The 13,864-nt window shown below is 43.6% G+C and overlaps 1 protein-coding gene across 1 annotated transcript in view; it reads left to right on the top strand.

Annotated features, from left to right (window-relative positions):
- The window catches only part of LOC141106756 (uncharacterized), a 171,238-nt gene that overhangs the window by 96,038 nt on the left and 61,336 nt on the right, over window positions 1-13,864 (top strand). The window contains exons 18-20 of the mRNA XM_073597683.1: window positions 2,450-3,577; window positions 6,778-6,944; window positions 7,090-7,385. Of these exons, the coding sequence (XP_073453784.1) occupies window positions 2,450-3,577; window positions 6,778-6,944; window positions 7,090-7,385 (1,591 nt within the window). The remainder of the gene's footprint in view (window positions 1-2,449; window positions 3,578-6,777; window positions 6,945-7,089; window positions 7,386-13,864) is intronic.

The following is a 13,864-nucleotide window of genomic DNA, read 5'->3' on the forward strand; positions in this document are numbered from 1 at the left end:
CAGTTGAAAGTTATTTGCTCAGTAAGGGAGCTAGGAAGTGTATGTTCCACAAAAACCCATTTTTTTTTCAGTGTATTGAGGAATACAGGAAGTCTTTAAAAGCGGAGTTCCAGACGTTTTTGTGTTTATTAAATGTCAGCAGCTACAAAAGTGTAGCTGCTGACTTTTAATAAAGGCACACTCACCTGTCCCACGATCCAGTCAAGTGACAGCCCGAGCCCTTGGTTCTCTCCCTCGCCTTTCCCCTGGCGCCGGCATCACAAGTGTGTGGGCACCCAGCTATGACAGCTGGGTGCGCACTGCGCCTCCTCAATGGCTGGGCAATCTTCTGGGACCTGTCCCAGAGGATTGCAGGGATGGAGGGGGAGAGGAGAACTTCCACTCAAGTCGCCTAGGTGGCCCGAGCAGAAGTGGAAATGGGGTACCTGTCAAAACTAGGTACCTGCCCCCCCCCCCCCCCCAAAAAAAATGACATGTCAAATGTGCCATTAATAGGGGTGAGGAGTGCTTAACGTGGAACTATAACTTTTGGGTGGAACTCTGGTTTAAACTAGCATCATATGAGGCCGCATGTTCTACCTGGTAGAACTGAAAACCAGCCATAGATGGCACGATTTTCTTTCTTCGTCAACAAAGTTAGCGTTTATGGGGGGACTCTCTCCCACTGAGTCATTGTGTTCTGCCAGTGGGGGGGACGTGGGAAGCCTTCCCTGCTGGGAGAACACATGGTGATTATTGCTAGCAGCTATGGTTACTATCAGCCTGCCCATACATGGTTCTAATCTCAGCCTGTCCCTGCTGAACTGTCTGAGATTTGAACCGTCTGTGGCCAGCTTTAGAGAACATGTGAATAAAAGACAAGGTACCTAATCTGGGAAAATTTTGCTCAAAGCTAAAAGGTCCAAGAAGCACTCACAGATCTTGTAGTGAGCACCTTGACAGGAAAGGGCTGAAACAAATCCTTGAGACCATGGATGATGGTCTGCTTAAGGCAAATGAGAAGCAGGTGCTCACTTACCGGGTCCATTTGGAATTACAAAAAAGAAAAAGCAGTGGTTGAAATATACTTTTAATGTCCCAACTCCATCCAGACAGTGGGCAGAAATTTCCTTGGGGATTTGGAGCCAGACAGATGGATGGAGGAAAAATGTCCTGGTGGAGGTGAAAGGCAGAAAATACCTTTAGGCAAGAGTGAAGTTCTGGATTGGAAAACCACGTTGTCCCTGTTACTTGCAGAATAGGGAAGCCAGTTCAGAAGTTTGGCTTACAGAGGTGATGAGTATCAGATCCAGAGCCCACAATATCAAAAGGAACAGAGGATGGAACTACATGGGAGATCTCCTATACAAAAGTCTTACTTAGAGAGCGAGAAGCCAGCGGTCTCTGAAACAGAATAGAAAGGGCAGTAGCTTGACCTTTGATATTGCTGAGAGCTAAATGCTGGTCCAGGCCAAGGAGAAGCCCAGAGATTCACACCAAGTGACGCATTCCTTTTATATCTGATGATGGACCTTGAGAGAGGTAGAGGTGAAAGTCTTTGCAACCTTAGGAGATTTAAGCAACCTAGGACTGGAAATAGCTCTGGTAAGTAACAGGCTGATACTGATGCACTGTGCAACACCCTGAAGCTACAGTAAGAGCTATAATGGTCTCCTTCTTTAATTTGGGAGCAATAATAGCAACTTGCTTGTGGCTTCTGCAATCAGTGAATCATTTAAAGTATTTTATATGTTCGATAAATGCAAAAAATACATGTTGGTCTTTCCTATCCGAAAATAACTTTCTGTGCTCTATGCATGTGCTGACAGTTATCAGTTACATTGTCCTCAGACATCGCTGAAGACTGCAGAATCCCTCCCTCTCCTACTCTCCATAATGGAGAATAGAAGAGAGGAAGGTTTCTGTAATCCTAGCCTAGGTGACAAACCAGCTTCTGTGCATAGATACAGCACTATAAGCAAAGCCTGCCACAGATGGAGCGATTTTCTCTTTCCTTCAACCTCAGTTTGCAGGAAAGAAAATCACTCGATTTTGCCATCAACACAGTGTTGATCGCTGAGCCACTGTGTTCTCCTGACTGGGAGAGCCGCTGTCACTGGGAAAACAGTGATCATCACTAGTGGCTATAATAGCCGCTAGCAATAATCCCATGCAATATCCAATACGCTGGTTATGCCCAAGTTGATCGATCGATCAAGTTGGGTACATTCAGTCTGTCTGTAATTGGTTCGAATCTCGGCTGGTCCCCGTTGAACCAGCAGAGATTCGAACCGTCTATGGGTGGCTTTGTCGTTGTCACCGTAGATCATGTGAAAAGGAAGGAAGAAACTAATGTAGCCCCCACATCTGAAGACTGTTACACTGCATTAAATTACATTTTTGTTCTTGCGTTTAAATACAATTTTACTCACATCACTCCTGCTTCCCTTCCACATATTCTTTCCTCCAGACACACAACACAACTGGAGTAATGTGGACAAACAGCCCATCACATTTCCAAATGATGAAGTAGAAGAGAAAAAGTTCACATGGGAATCTTCAGAAGAAAACCCCTTTACATCAGATCTCCATTTAATATCATACAGTGAAGATCCATCGTCTGATCCCTCCACACACGATACGAGTTTTGTTGATCTCTCCTCTCCCATCACCCATACCACAGGGGATCAAAGCTTCCCCTGCCCTGAATGTGGAAAATGTTTCAGTAAAAAAGAAGGGCTTACTGGACACCTGAAAATTCACACTGGCGTAAAGCAATTTTCTTGTCCCCAATGTGGGAAATGTTTTATATACAAATCGTCCCTTGGCAGACACGAACGGGTCCACACCGGGGAGAAGCCATATTCGTGTTCGGAGTGCGGCAAATCTTTTTCTCAGAAAAATAGCCTTTTTACTCACGAAAGGACGCACACAGGCGCAAAACCATATTCGTGTTCAGTATGCGGAAAATGCTTCAGGCAGAGTTCAGCTCTTTCCACCCACGAAAGGACCCATACGGGTGAGAAGCCATACTCCTGTTCAGTTTGTGGAAAATGCTTTAGGCAGAGTTCGGCTCTTTATACCCACGAAAAGACTCACACCTCTGATAAACCGTTTTCCTGCTCTGAATGCAATAAATGTTTTACTGAGAAGGGAAATCTGATCACCCACATGAGATCTCACACAGGAGAGAAGCCCTTTTCATGTTCTGAGTGTGGGAAATGTTTTTCCAGGAGTTCAGGGCTTATTAAGCACCAGAGGTGCCACACGGGGGAGAAGCCATTTTCATGTTTTGAGTGCGGGAAATGTTTTAATGACCGTTCAGATCTTGCTAAACACAGGAGAATCCACACTGGGGAACGCCCCTATCTATGCTCAGAGTGTGGGAAAGGTTTTGCACTTAAATCCCACTTGCTCCGACATAAGGCAGTACACACTAGTGACCAACCCTATTCCTGCTCCAAGTGCGGGAAAAGTTTTACAGATAAATCAAATTTGGTTAGACATGAGAGACTCCACCTTGGTGATCGCCCATATTCATGTTCTGAATGTGGGAAAGCATACTCGCACAAAGCCTCTCTTCTGTCACATGCAAGTTCCCACCGATAATAAGAGGTGTGATGTGAAAGACAAGTTGCCATGTGCACACACTGGTCCTTGTTTTCATTAAGAATAAAGTGAAAAATAAAAACTTAAGTCAATATATATTTTTTTTTTAAGGGAAAGTATAATTGATTGGAGCAGGGAGATGATTCCTCAATGCTGTATGGTGTCCAGCCCAGTCAATGACTTCAGCACTCCGTCCCACAGAGTTAACACATTCCACAACGAAACCATCAAGAACAGGAGTTAAGGGTGCCCAGTGACCCAAATTTTGAGGTAGCTCCAGATAGTTGGCCTGGCCAGCCAATTCAGTAAGCGAGTCTTCAGAGACAGAGCAGGCGCTGAGGCAATGCCAATAGTTCTGCAGCTAACTTTTACAAAGAACAAAGTCTAGAAAGTGGTGCACACAGAGACCAGTGACTAAAGATCTTTTCCAGATTATTTCTTTACGTCTAATCCAGCAAGGTCTGGACATAGTATTCCAAAAGACAGGCTGAGGAAGACCACTCTCGAAAACTGCAATAGAAGAGAGAAAACTCCAGCAGCAATTAGAATCTTGATAGCAGAAAAAAGTGCCAGCAAAACAAATAAGTTAGTCTTAGTCTGTCACAGCTGTAGAAAGACTTCCATCATCTTAAGGCAGGGGTCTCCAAACTTTCTAAACAAAGGGCCAGTTTACTGTCCTTCAGACATTAAAGGGGCCAGATTGTGGCTATTGGGAGTAGAAAGTGTCCTAGTGTCGGTAACAATGGCCCATTGGTTTCAGTGCGAAGAATAGTGTCCCATCTTTGGTATCAGTGGGCAGAATAGTGTCCCATGAATGGTGTCCATGGACGGAATAGTGTCCCATCGTTGGTGTCCGTGGACAGAATAGTGTCCCATTGGTATCAGTGGGTGAAATAGTGTCCCATCCTTAGTGTCAGTGGGCGGAACAGTGTCCCATCCTTTGTGTCAGTGGGCGGAACAGTGTCCCATCCTTTGTGTCGGTGGGCGGAACAGTGTCCCATCCTTTGTGTCGGTGGGCGGAACAGTGTCCCATCCTTTGTGTCGGTGGGCGGAACAGTGTCCCATCCTTTGTGTCGGTGGGCGGAACAGTGTCCCATCCTTTGTGTCAGTGGGCAGAACAGTGTCCCATCCTTTGTGTCAGTGGGCGGAACAGTGTCCCATCCTTGTTATCAGTGGGCAGAATAGTGTCCCATCCTTTGTGTCAGTGGGCGGAATAGTGTCCCATTGTTGGTATCTGTGGACAGAAAAGTGTCCCATCATTGGTATCAGCGGGCTGAATACTGCCCCAAGGGCCGCATAAAGGCAAGCAGTGGGACACAGTTTGGGGACCACTGTCCTAGGGCACTAGCAAAAGACTGAGGTATGCTGGTAGTGAGAGGAAATATCTTGGGCTGGACTACATATTTTTTTTGTGCCAGTGTCCAATCCTTCTGTAGGCAGCAGTATAACTCGAAGGTTAAAGACTTTTGGTGTCCTGTACTGGGTGAGACAGAAAAAGGTTTTTGGCTAGATAGGCACTCTAAGTTGGCCAAACTCATATTTTCTGGAGGTACATTTTTAAACAACCATGCAGGGTAATTATCCTTTTGTAGTATAGTAGTTTGAGCCATCACACACACCCATGACAATTTTCAGTCCAAACTTACTGCAAGAAAAAATTCTTTGTGCTTATGTGATCACATTTTTTTTATTGTAATAGACATTGCCAATTTGTTAAGATTTTCCAGCTCGCCCGGCAGTACTTTGGTCAGTTAAGTTGGGCTACAAAATTAGTTGCAGACAGGCCCAAACTGGCCATAGGGCGGGCCAGGGCTGGGACAAGGGAGGGCGGAGAGGGCATGTGTCCCCGGGCACAGCTGGTGTAATGTGAGGGAGAGTGGCGCGAGTAGCGTTGCTAGCCCCGGGCATCCAGGCACTGCCCTGCTTCAATCGCCTGCACTCGCATCATTCCTTACCGCCTGTCATGTTAGTCAAAAAGAGCTGGGGAAGCTTCCCATAGGCTCTTCCTTGACTCTGAAGTGCCCTATGACAGAAGACGAGGAGCCTGGAAGATGAACATCTCCCGCCCTGGCATTGAGCTGAGATGTATATACAGTCTGAAAGCTGCGTATGGAGGAAATGGCAGTGGACTTTGATCGGTAGCAGAAGAGTGAAGGTATGGAGGGGGGAAGTGGAGGAAAGCGATCTTAGAGGGGCAGAGTAGGCATTGATAGAAAAGAATGATAGTGACCAGAGAGGGAAATGGCGGTGTATAGAAGGGAAAGAGAATGATTCAGAGAGGAGCGTGGCAAGAATAAAGGTAAAGGCGAATGTTCAGGGTGCAGAGCTTGCATTTATAGAGCAGAAGGATACATATAAAAGACATTTAGAGACTGGTAGTCATTATTTGTAAATTGGTTTAAAAAAAAAAGGGGGCTGCTCAATCTAAAATGCCCGGGCCTATTTGTCCCAAAAATTACTTATAGGGTTCGGGGTGCTTCACATCAGCAGTATGATGTTGTTCAAAAATCCTATTTATGAAAGCAGACTTGGAGGGGAGGTGGGTGGTCCCTCAAAATTCTTTGTGGTCATACATTTCAAGGGATTAGGTATCTTAACGAAGTGCACTGGCAAGTTGTGTACTTGTGTCAAGGAGTTTCACTTATTCTCTGACAAATTCTTTTCGGACAAATTTTGTATTAGAAAACTAATTAAAGATTATGTAACCCCTAAAAATGAACTCTTGTTTGGTTCCTTTTGTTCTTTTAATATACCATTAAAAGCTTTTTGTTAAATCTGTTTGATAAGTGCAAACAAAAATATCTGTTGATCTGGCCAGAAATAATGTGAGCTGCAAAATGTGTGCTCTCTGCCTGGGCTGACTTATCAATTACATTGGCTTCAGCCATCTCTGAGACCTACAGAACCCTGCTCCTATATGTTATGGAGAGTAGAAGGTTTTTGTAGGCTTGTCCTAGGGTGATAAAACAGCCTCTCTCCAGAAATGCAGTACTGTGAGTGAACTTTGTCACCCTAGGGCAGAAGCACCAGGTGAAAGTAGAGGGGGAAAGAAAATACTTGAAAAAAAACGAATGCAGCCACCACATCCAGGACGGTTAAGCTGCAACTTATTACATTTTTGTTTTTTCGTTTTAAATACGCTTTAACTCACATCGCTCCTACTTCCCTTCCACATATTCTTTCCTCCAGGCGCAGAACACAAGAATAATGACAAACAGCCCACTCTCTTTCCAGATGATGAGGTAGAAGACATCACATGGGAGTCTTCAGAAGAAAGCCCTGTTACCCCAAACCTCTATTTAATAGCACAGAATGCAGATCCACCACCTAATCTTTCTACAAATGGCATAAGTTTTGTTGATCGGTCACCTCATATCATCCACCACCCAGGGGATGAAACCTTCCCCTGCCCTGAATGAGGAAAATGTTTCAACAGAAGGGGGGGGGCTTATCGTACACCTCAGAAGTCACACTGGAGTAAAGCAATTTTCATGTGTCCAGTGTGGGAAAAGTTTTATATACAAATCCTCCCTTAGCAGACACAAGAGGATCCACACTGGAGAGAAACCATATTGGTGTTCGGAGTGCGGCAAATCATTTTCCCAGAGAAACAGCCTTTTTACTCATGAAAGGACACATACGGGTGCAAAGCCATACTCGTGTTCAATATGTGAAAAATGTTTTACTGATAAATCAAATTTGGCCAGACACGAGAGAGTCCACATTGGTGATCGCCCATATTCGTATTCTGAATGTGGAAAAAAGAGTACTCACACAAAGTTTCTCTTCTGTCACACGTCAGTTCCCACATATAACAAATCCTACACTATGCTGGGAAAGACAAGTTGGCATGTGCACACACTGGTGCTTTTGTTCCATCATGAATAAAGTGGAAATAAAAACTGAAAGCAATATTTTTTAAAAGGAATGTATATTGGTTTGTAAATAGGGCGAGGACTATAAAACAATTTATAAAACTGCACTTGTGTGCCTCTTGTTATATGTTTACTGGCTCCTCTCTACCTTCTGTTTGACAAACCCTGTTTTCATACCTCAATAGCTCAAGCTGAAATGTGTACGCATAGGAATAAGTCAGAGCAGTGACTCCTCTCCCTTCATCTACATTGCTCCATCTGAGGTTTCAATTAGAGACATGTTGCCTGAAAGGAGACCACTTCTGTTGTTCTCTCTCCTTATAATCTATAGTGAGGAGAGAATATTGAGTATGGACATAGCCCAAACTTTTTTTCCTACTTTGATTGTGTGTAGAAGGAATGCAGTGCATTTTACAATGTTTAAACCACACACCAGTGTACGTTGTGTGGCATGTATAAACCCTTAGTTTGTTGCAGCCACAACCTAAGTCAAAAAGCCTGTCCTCTGGCAGTATGCTGTAGAGAAGGACTCTTCTTCTCTACATAGAAGCAATGGTCATTCTGCAGAGGTTCAACATAGCTTCTCTTTTGCTAGTGCTCTCGAATCAGCAAATATCTCCCTCCTTGCTGATTCCATAGCTCTAGCTCAGCATGGGGGTGGGCTGGTGTGTTTGAGACTTGAACCAAGGGTAGGAGCAGGCAGACTAACCTGGTGATCAGTTACAAGCTGACTGTTAAGTTCAGACACAGTCTAGTCAAGCTTTCCTTCAAAAGTGAACCTTCAGTCATTTTTTCATCTATTATATCTTCTGCCCTTGTTGTTTTAACTTTGGATAGTAAAACATTTTTTTTCTGCCAGTAAATACCTTATACAGCCCACTTCCTGTTTCTTGTCTGGTAAAAAGACTAGGCTTTTGACATCATGCACAGCTCTCTCTCTCACTCTCTTGAGAGTTTGCTAGGAAGGGAGGGGAGATTAGTCTAGAGGATCAATGAGAGCTGCAAAGCTGGAGATGTGCCTTTGTGTATCTGTGTAAATCCAGGAAGTGAACAGGCAGCAGCTTCAGGTGCCCACAGTCGAAATGGATGCAGCCAGACTCAGTGGAGGGAGATTTCTGCAGCATATTTGGCAAGTACAGAATCACAGTATATATAAAATAATATGCAAAGTGGTTGGAGGGAAGCTTCAGAATGGCAAAGATGTTTTTATTACAAATTATGTGAGTGGACTTCCTCTCTAAGGCAAGTGTGGGCTTCCGCGACTTTAGCTGCAGTGTCAAGTAACAACCAGCAGAGGGCAAAGGCTAAAGACTGATTGTTGCACCAATATTCAACTTTTGGGAGTAATTGTCCAGAATCAGTTTGTTTCTACTAAGTAGGCGCACACTGATACAGTGTTGGTGGCCAAAGCATTTTGGAACCTTGATCATCTCAAGGTTAAAACTTTGTTGAAATCAAATGAGGCTTCAATACAAATAAGGGTCAATATAGGGTAGAATGTCCCTAGGTCACTGCCCAGGAACAATGCTCACTGGCAAGGTAATAGAAAATTATTCCAGAAAAAAAAAAAACATAACCGTGGGAGTGGTAGGAGTACAAAAAAAAAAAATATCAAATTTTCTCTTCTGTTTGTTGAAGTTCACAGCCCAGTAAAGGAATCTTGTTCCTAGGGGCCTCCTAAAGCAGTGACCAATCGAGGTAAAACCTTGCGACCAAAACATGCATCAGAGGATGCAGCAACATCAATCTAGTAACTTAATGAAGGTGTGGACAGCTGATCAAATAGCCTTACAGGCCTGAAAAGTCGCCCAATGACAAAAAGTTCAGTGTATACTACTTGCTCTAGTGGACTGGGCCCTAACAGGCAAAGGAGGAACCTGACGTTTATTATTTAGACCTGGGCAATGGTCTGCCATCCATCTTGAGATGGTAGCTGAGGCCACCAACCACAGCCTTTAAGACCACAAAGAGTGAGTCCGTTTTTTACAAAACAGCCATGTAAAAACCCAAGCAGTCTGAACAACATCCAGAATATGAAACAATCTTCTTGGAATAAGTCAGACATCAGGCATAATGATTTCTTCTTTAAGGTGAAAGATAGATACCACCTTCCAAAGCAGAGAGGTGCAAGTGAAGAACCATCTTACCAGGGGCAAGACTGAAAAGGGGGGGCTTATGGGACAAGGCTGACAGCTTTGAAACCCAATGAGTAGAGGTGATGGCAACCAAAAGGTGCTTTTCTGGAAAAGAATCAGTAAGGGTATTTCCTAAATGTTCTCAAAAAGAGGTCTTTGTAGGTCAGAGAGCACTAAATTCAGGACCCACAGCGATAATGGAAGGCAGATCCACATGCATGACCGCTTGGATGAAGGTGTGAAACAACTTATGCATAACCTGAAGAAATTTAAAGAAAACTGCCAGGTCCGAAACCTTGACCTTAATTGTACTCAAGGCAAGCTTATGCTTAACGCACATTGAAGAAAAGCCAAGATCTGCATCACAGAAAAGGAACAAGGTTTAAGCTGCCTGGATTCCAGGAGATATATGATATCCAGGTACATTGGTAGTGTATTTCCAGGCCTTCAGCATGGTTGGAATTATTGTTTCAACAGGCCCCTGTGTGTTAACAGCTTGGCTATTGAAAGCTAATTGCTAAACACAGAGATGGTAAAGTAGGATGGAAGATTGGACCCTGAGACAGCAGGAGGCCTTCATGACCAAGCGTATAACAATGGCATACCAGGAATGATGAAACCAATCCTGGGCCACAAAGATGACTAAAATGCCTTTGACCTCTATGCAAAGCAGCAGCCTTGAAAGAAGTTTTAGCAGAAGGAAGGCATAGATGAGATTGTATTAGCCCCACAGTGCCACTAAGGCATTCATCACCATCTACCCACAGATCCCTAATCTTGACCACATGCTTGGGTATCTTTTTGTTAAGGCGAGACACCAGGAGGGCAAAAGCTGGAGTTCCCCACCTTTGACTTATTTGATGGAAGACATCCAGCCCACTAGTTTTCTGCTCCAGTAATGTAGACCACATAGAGGACTGGAACATGAAACTCCACCACCGAAGAATGTGGGAGACTTCCATCGCTGCTGCAGGACTCCGTGTTTTGTCCTGATTAATTATTAACCTACACCACTGTTGTGGCATTGTCTGACTGGATCCTAATGAGATGAGCCTGAAGGAAGTTGGTCCATTGCGAAAAAACAAATCTTTATCGCATGTAGTCACAGGACTTTGATAGGTAACTGGGATTCCTCCTGGGACCACAGGTCGACAGCTGATCCATCACTTTCCAGTGAAGGGGTAGAAACAGGGAACAAAGCTACTACGCCAGGTAAGACTTGACCGACAAACTGCAGAACCTGAGTGTGGATTTGCGCAAAACAGACTACCTCAAAAGGTAGACCTTAAGGTCAAGAACTTGCATAAAAGGTCCGCAGAGAAGACCAATGACCCAGTAGAGATTTCCTGTCACAGGCCACATCAAGACAAGGAAAGCAAATAGTGGATACAGAACAGTAAAAACCTGACAGAAGTTCTAAAACTTACACATACACAAAAAATATTAATTCACTTCCTGGCCCCATCATCAGGACAGGAAATAAGGAGGAACATTCTCAATAGGGACACAGACGGCAACTGTATTTTAAAGATAGTAAAGTGAACATTTTGGATAGAAGGTACAACCGTTCACAAGATACTATCTACCTGAAGAATGCACAACGATCCTTAACCAGGGGCGGGGGCCTTTAACACGTGTCATTCTCTCACATCTAATGTTTTCCACATCTCTGTCCCGACTATTTGACAATTTACGAGTACACCTTCGGCTTTGTAACTTGAGTATCACCTGTCCAAGTCTTCATGTCACTACTGTGATGGAAATAAAGCACAAGACAATTTTAAAAACATCTCGTCATGTTCCTGGATAATCAACATTTGCCCTAGCACATTACATTACAAAATATTTTACAGCGCACACATACAAGAATGACATTTCCTGCAGGGATAGTTAAAAACACCTGAACATATTCAAAAAATACGGGGGGTTTGCTCACACTATATGGTCATGTAGTGCTAAGCCCACTTACTGCGACAAAGTACCCCGAATTAGTGGGTCCTACTCTAGTAATAGAATGGAAGATCCTTTGTCTCAACCATGGGAGCCGAACTCCTCTATGTGGGAGAACTGAAGGGGATACATCCTATACACTGGTGGCCACTAAATAAGCTGTAAAATATTTTGTACTGTTTGTAGGTCTTATAGCAGCACCATCTTGGATTTAAACGCATTGTATGGTGTGCCCCCCAAATATGTTCTTATATATTGTAATAGGCCCTGACCAGGTCTTTTGGGCTGGAGCACCCCTCCCCCTCCTCATTACCTCTTATTTAGTGGCCACCAGTGTATAGGATGTATCCCCTTCAGTTCTCCCACATAGAGGAGTTCAGCTCCCATGGTTGAGACAAAGGATCTTCCATTCTATTACTAGAGTAGGACCCACTAATTCGGGGTACTTTGTCGCAGTAAGTGGGCTTAGCACTATATGACCATATAGTGTGACCAAACCCCCATATTTTTTAATATGTTCAGGTGTTTTTAACTAGCCCTGCAGGAAATGTCATTCTTGTATGTGTGCGCTGTAAAATATTTTGTACTGTTTGTAGGTCTTATAGCAGCACCATCTTGAATTTAAACGCATTATATGGTGTGCCCCCCAAATATGTTCTAGCACATTACATGACACCTTGGTGAATTAATTGTGGGGACTTAATGGAGGCCAAGTGGCAAAACATCTTTAAACATGATAGAACAAGTCTTACTGAATGTAACCAGCTACCACTACCCATCTAAGGATTTAATTGTCAAGTGTGGATTAGTGTGTCCCTATAATGAATGGGGCAAGTTCTTCCTCTAAAGCTTAAAGTGGAAGTCCATGCAAAATCTAAAATCTCTGCATCTATAGACACCAGGCATCTAACACTAACCTCTTTATACCTGTAAAGAAAAGAGTATACATACCTTTTTGGAAGCCGATCTGACCCGCTCTGACCTGATCTCCAGCGCCAAAAGCTCTGCAGAGGACAGGGACGACAACGGCTGTGAAATGAATGTGAAGTGATGTCACCCATAGAGTTACTATGGGGTTTCCGTTGTTCTCCGTCTCCTCTGCACTCGCCTACACAGAAAAGCCGTGGCTGACAGCTCAGCGTGGGATCCTGTCAGAGCGGGTCAGCTCGGCAAAAAGGTATGTATATTAATTTTTTTACAGGGATAGAGAAGTTAGTGTTAAATCCCTGGTGTCTAAAAATGCAGGGATTTTATAATTTGCATGGAATTCCACTTTAACTCTGGGAATTATACAAAATGTACCCTTGCAGTAATCCAACACACACACACACACACACTGCAAGGATTAACTACTCATCTTCATTCCCCGCTGGAATAACGAGAAATACTTACCTTATTCCATGCTTCAGCAGGCCCCCTCAATCCATGCAACCAGTCCTGCGTTGCTGCCTCCCTAAGGCTTACCTGGTCACAGTCACGCCCCAGCCTCCTCCACATACAATCTAGTGTTAATAACCCTGAGCGATACATGATGCGCCATCTGTAAAGTAAGTAATGCAGCCTTTTTATCTCCACCCAGATATGAAAAAATGTAATCCGTGTGTGGGGGACACATTTTGCCTAATTCTCAGAGTTCAGCTTTAAAGTGGTTGTAAACCACAGACATTAAGTTTGAGCAAAGCATATCCCTTTTTGTGTACTTATCTCACGTAAGAGCACTACGTGTCATTTCTGTCTGCTACCTTGTTCCTCTGCTATCAGTGTAAATCAACTCTGACAAGTTTTCCTGACACCAAGAGAAAAAAAGGTGACAGGCAAGGGTGTTACGAACACGGGTATCAGATCCCTGCTCTAATTCACTCGTGACAAAGGACTGGCCAATATCACACTGTGCTGTCACTTGCAAAACAATGCCACTCTAAACTGCACCCTGCACAAAAATTTCCCAGCTCGCGGGACCACAATCTAGGTGCCAGCAGCCTGAGAGCGATTGTCACTGAGCTAATTAAGCAATTAACCCTTTGACTGCCACCACTGACTTTTACTGAAGAGTCAGAACTTCCACAAATTTAGCATTACAATTATGATTTTAGAATAAATGTCTAACACACTCTGTCACCACAGATACTCAGATTTATACTATAGTAGCACTCTTCAAGAGACAGGTATTTGGTTAGTTTGCATAACCCAGTCAAAGACCAAGTTAACAGTTTTCAAAATAAGGTTTAATAATGAAAAGGTCAAAATATAATGTTTATAGAAAAAAAAGGGTGTTTCAAAGAAATAATACAGCAACAGAGAAATAAAACAGAGTTG

The sequence above is a fragment of the Aquarana catesbeiana genome, linkage group LG08 (genome assembly GCF_042186555.1).
Source record: "Aquarana catesbeiana isolate 2022-GZ linkage group LG08, ASM4218655v1, whole genome shotgun sequence".
Classification (NCBI taxonomy): domain Eukaryota; kingdom Metazoa; phylum Chordata; class Amphibia; order Anura; family Ranidae; genus Aquarana; species Aquarana catesbeiana.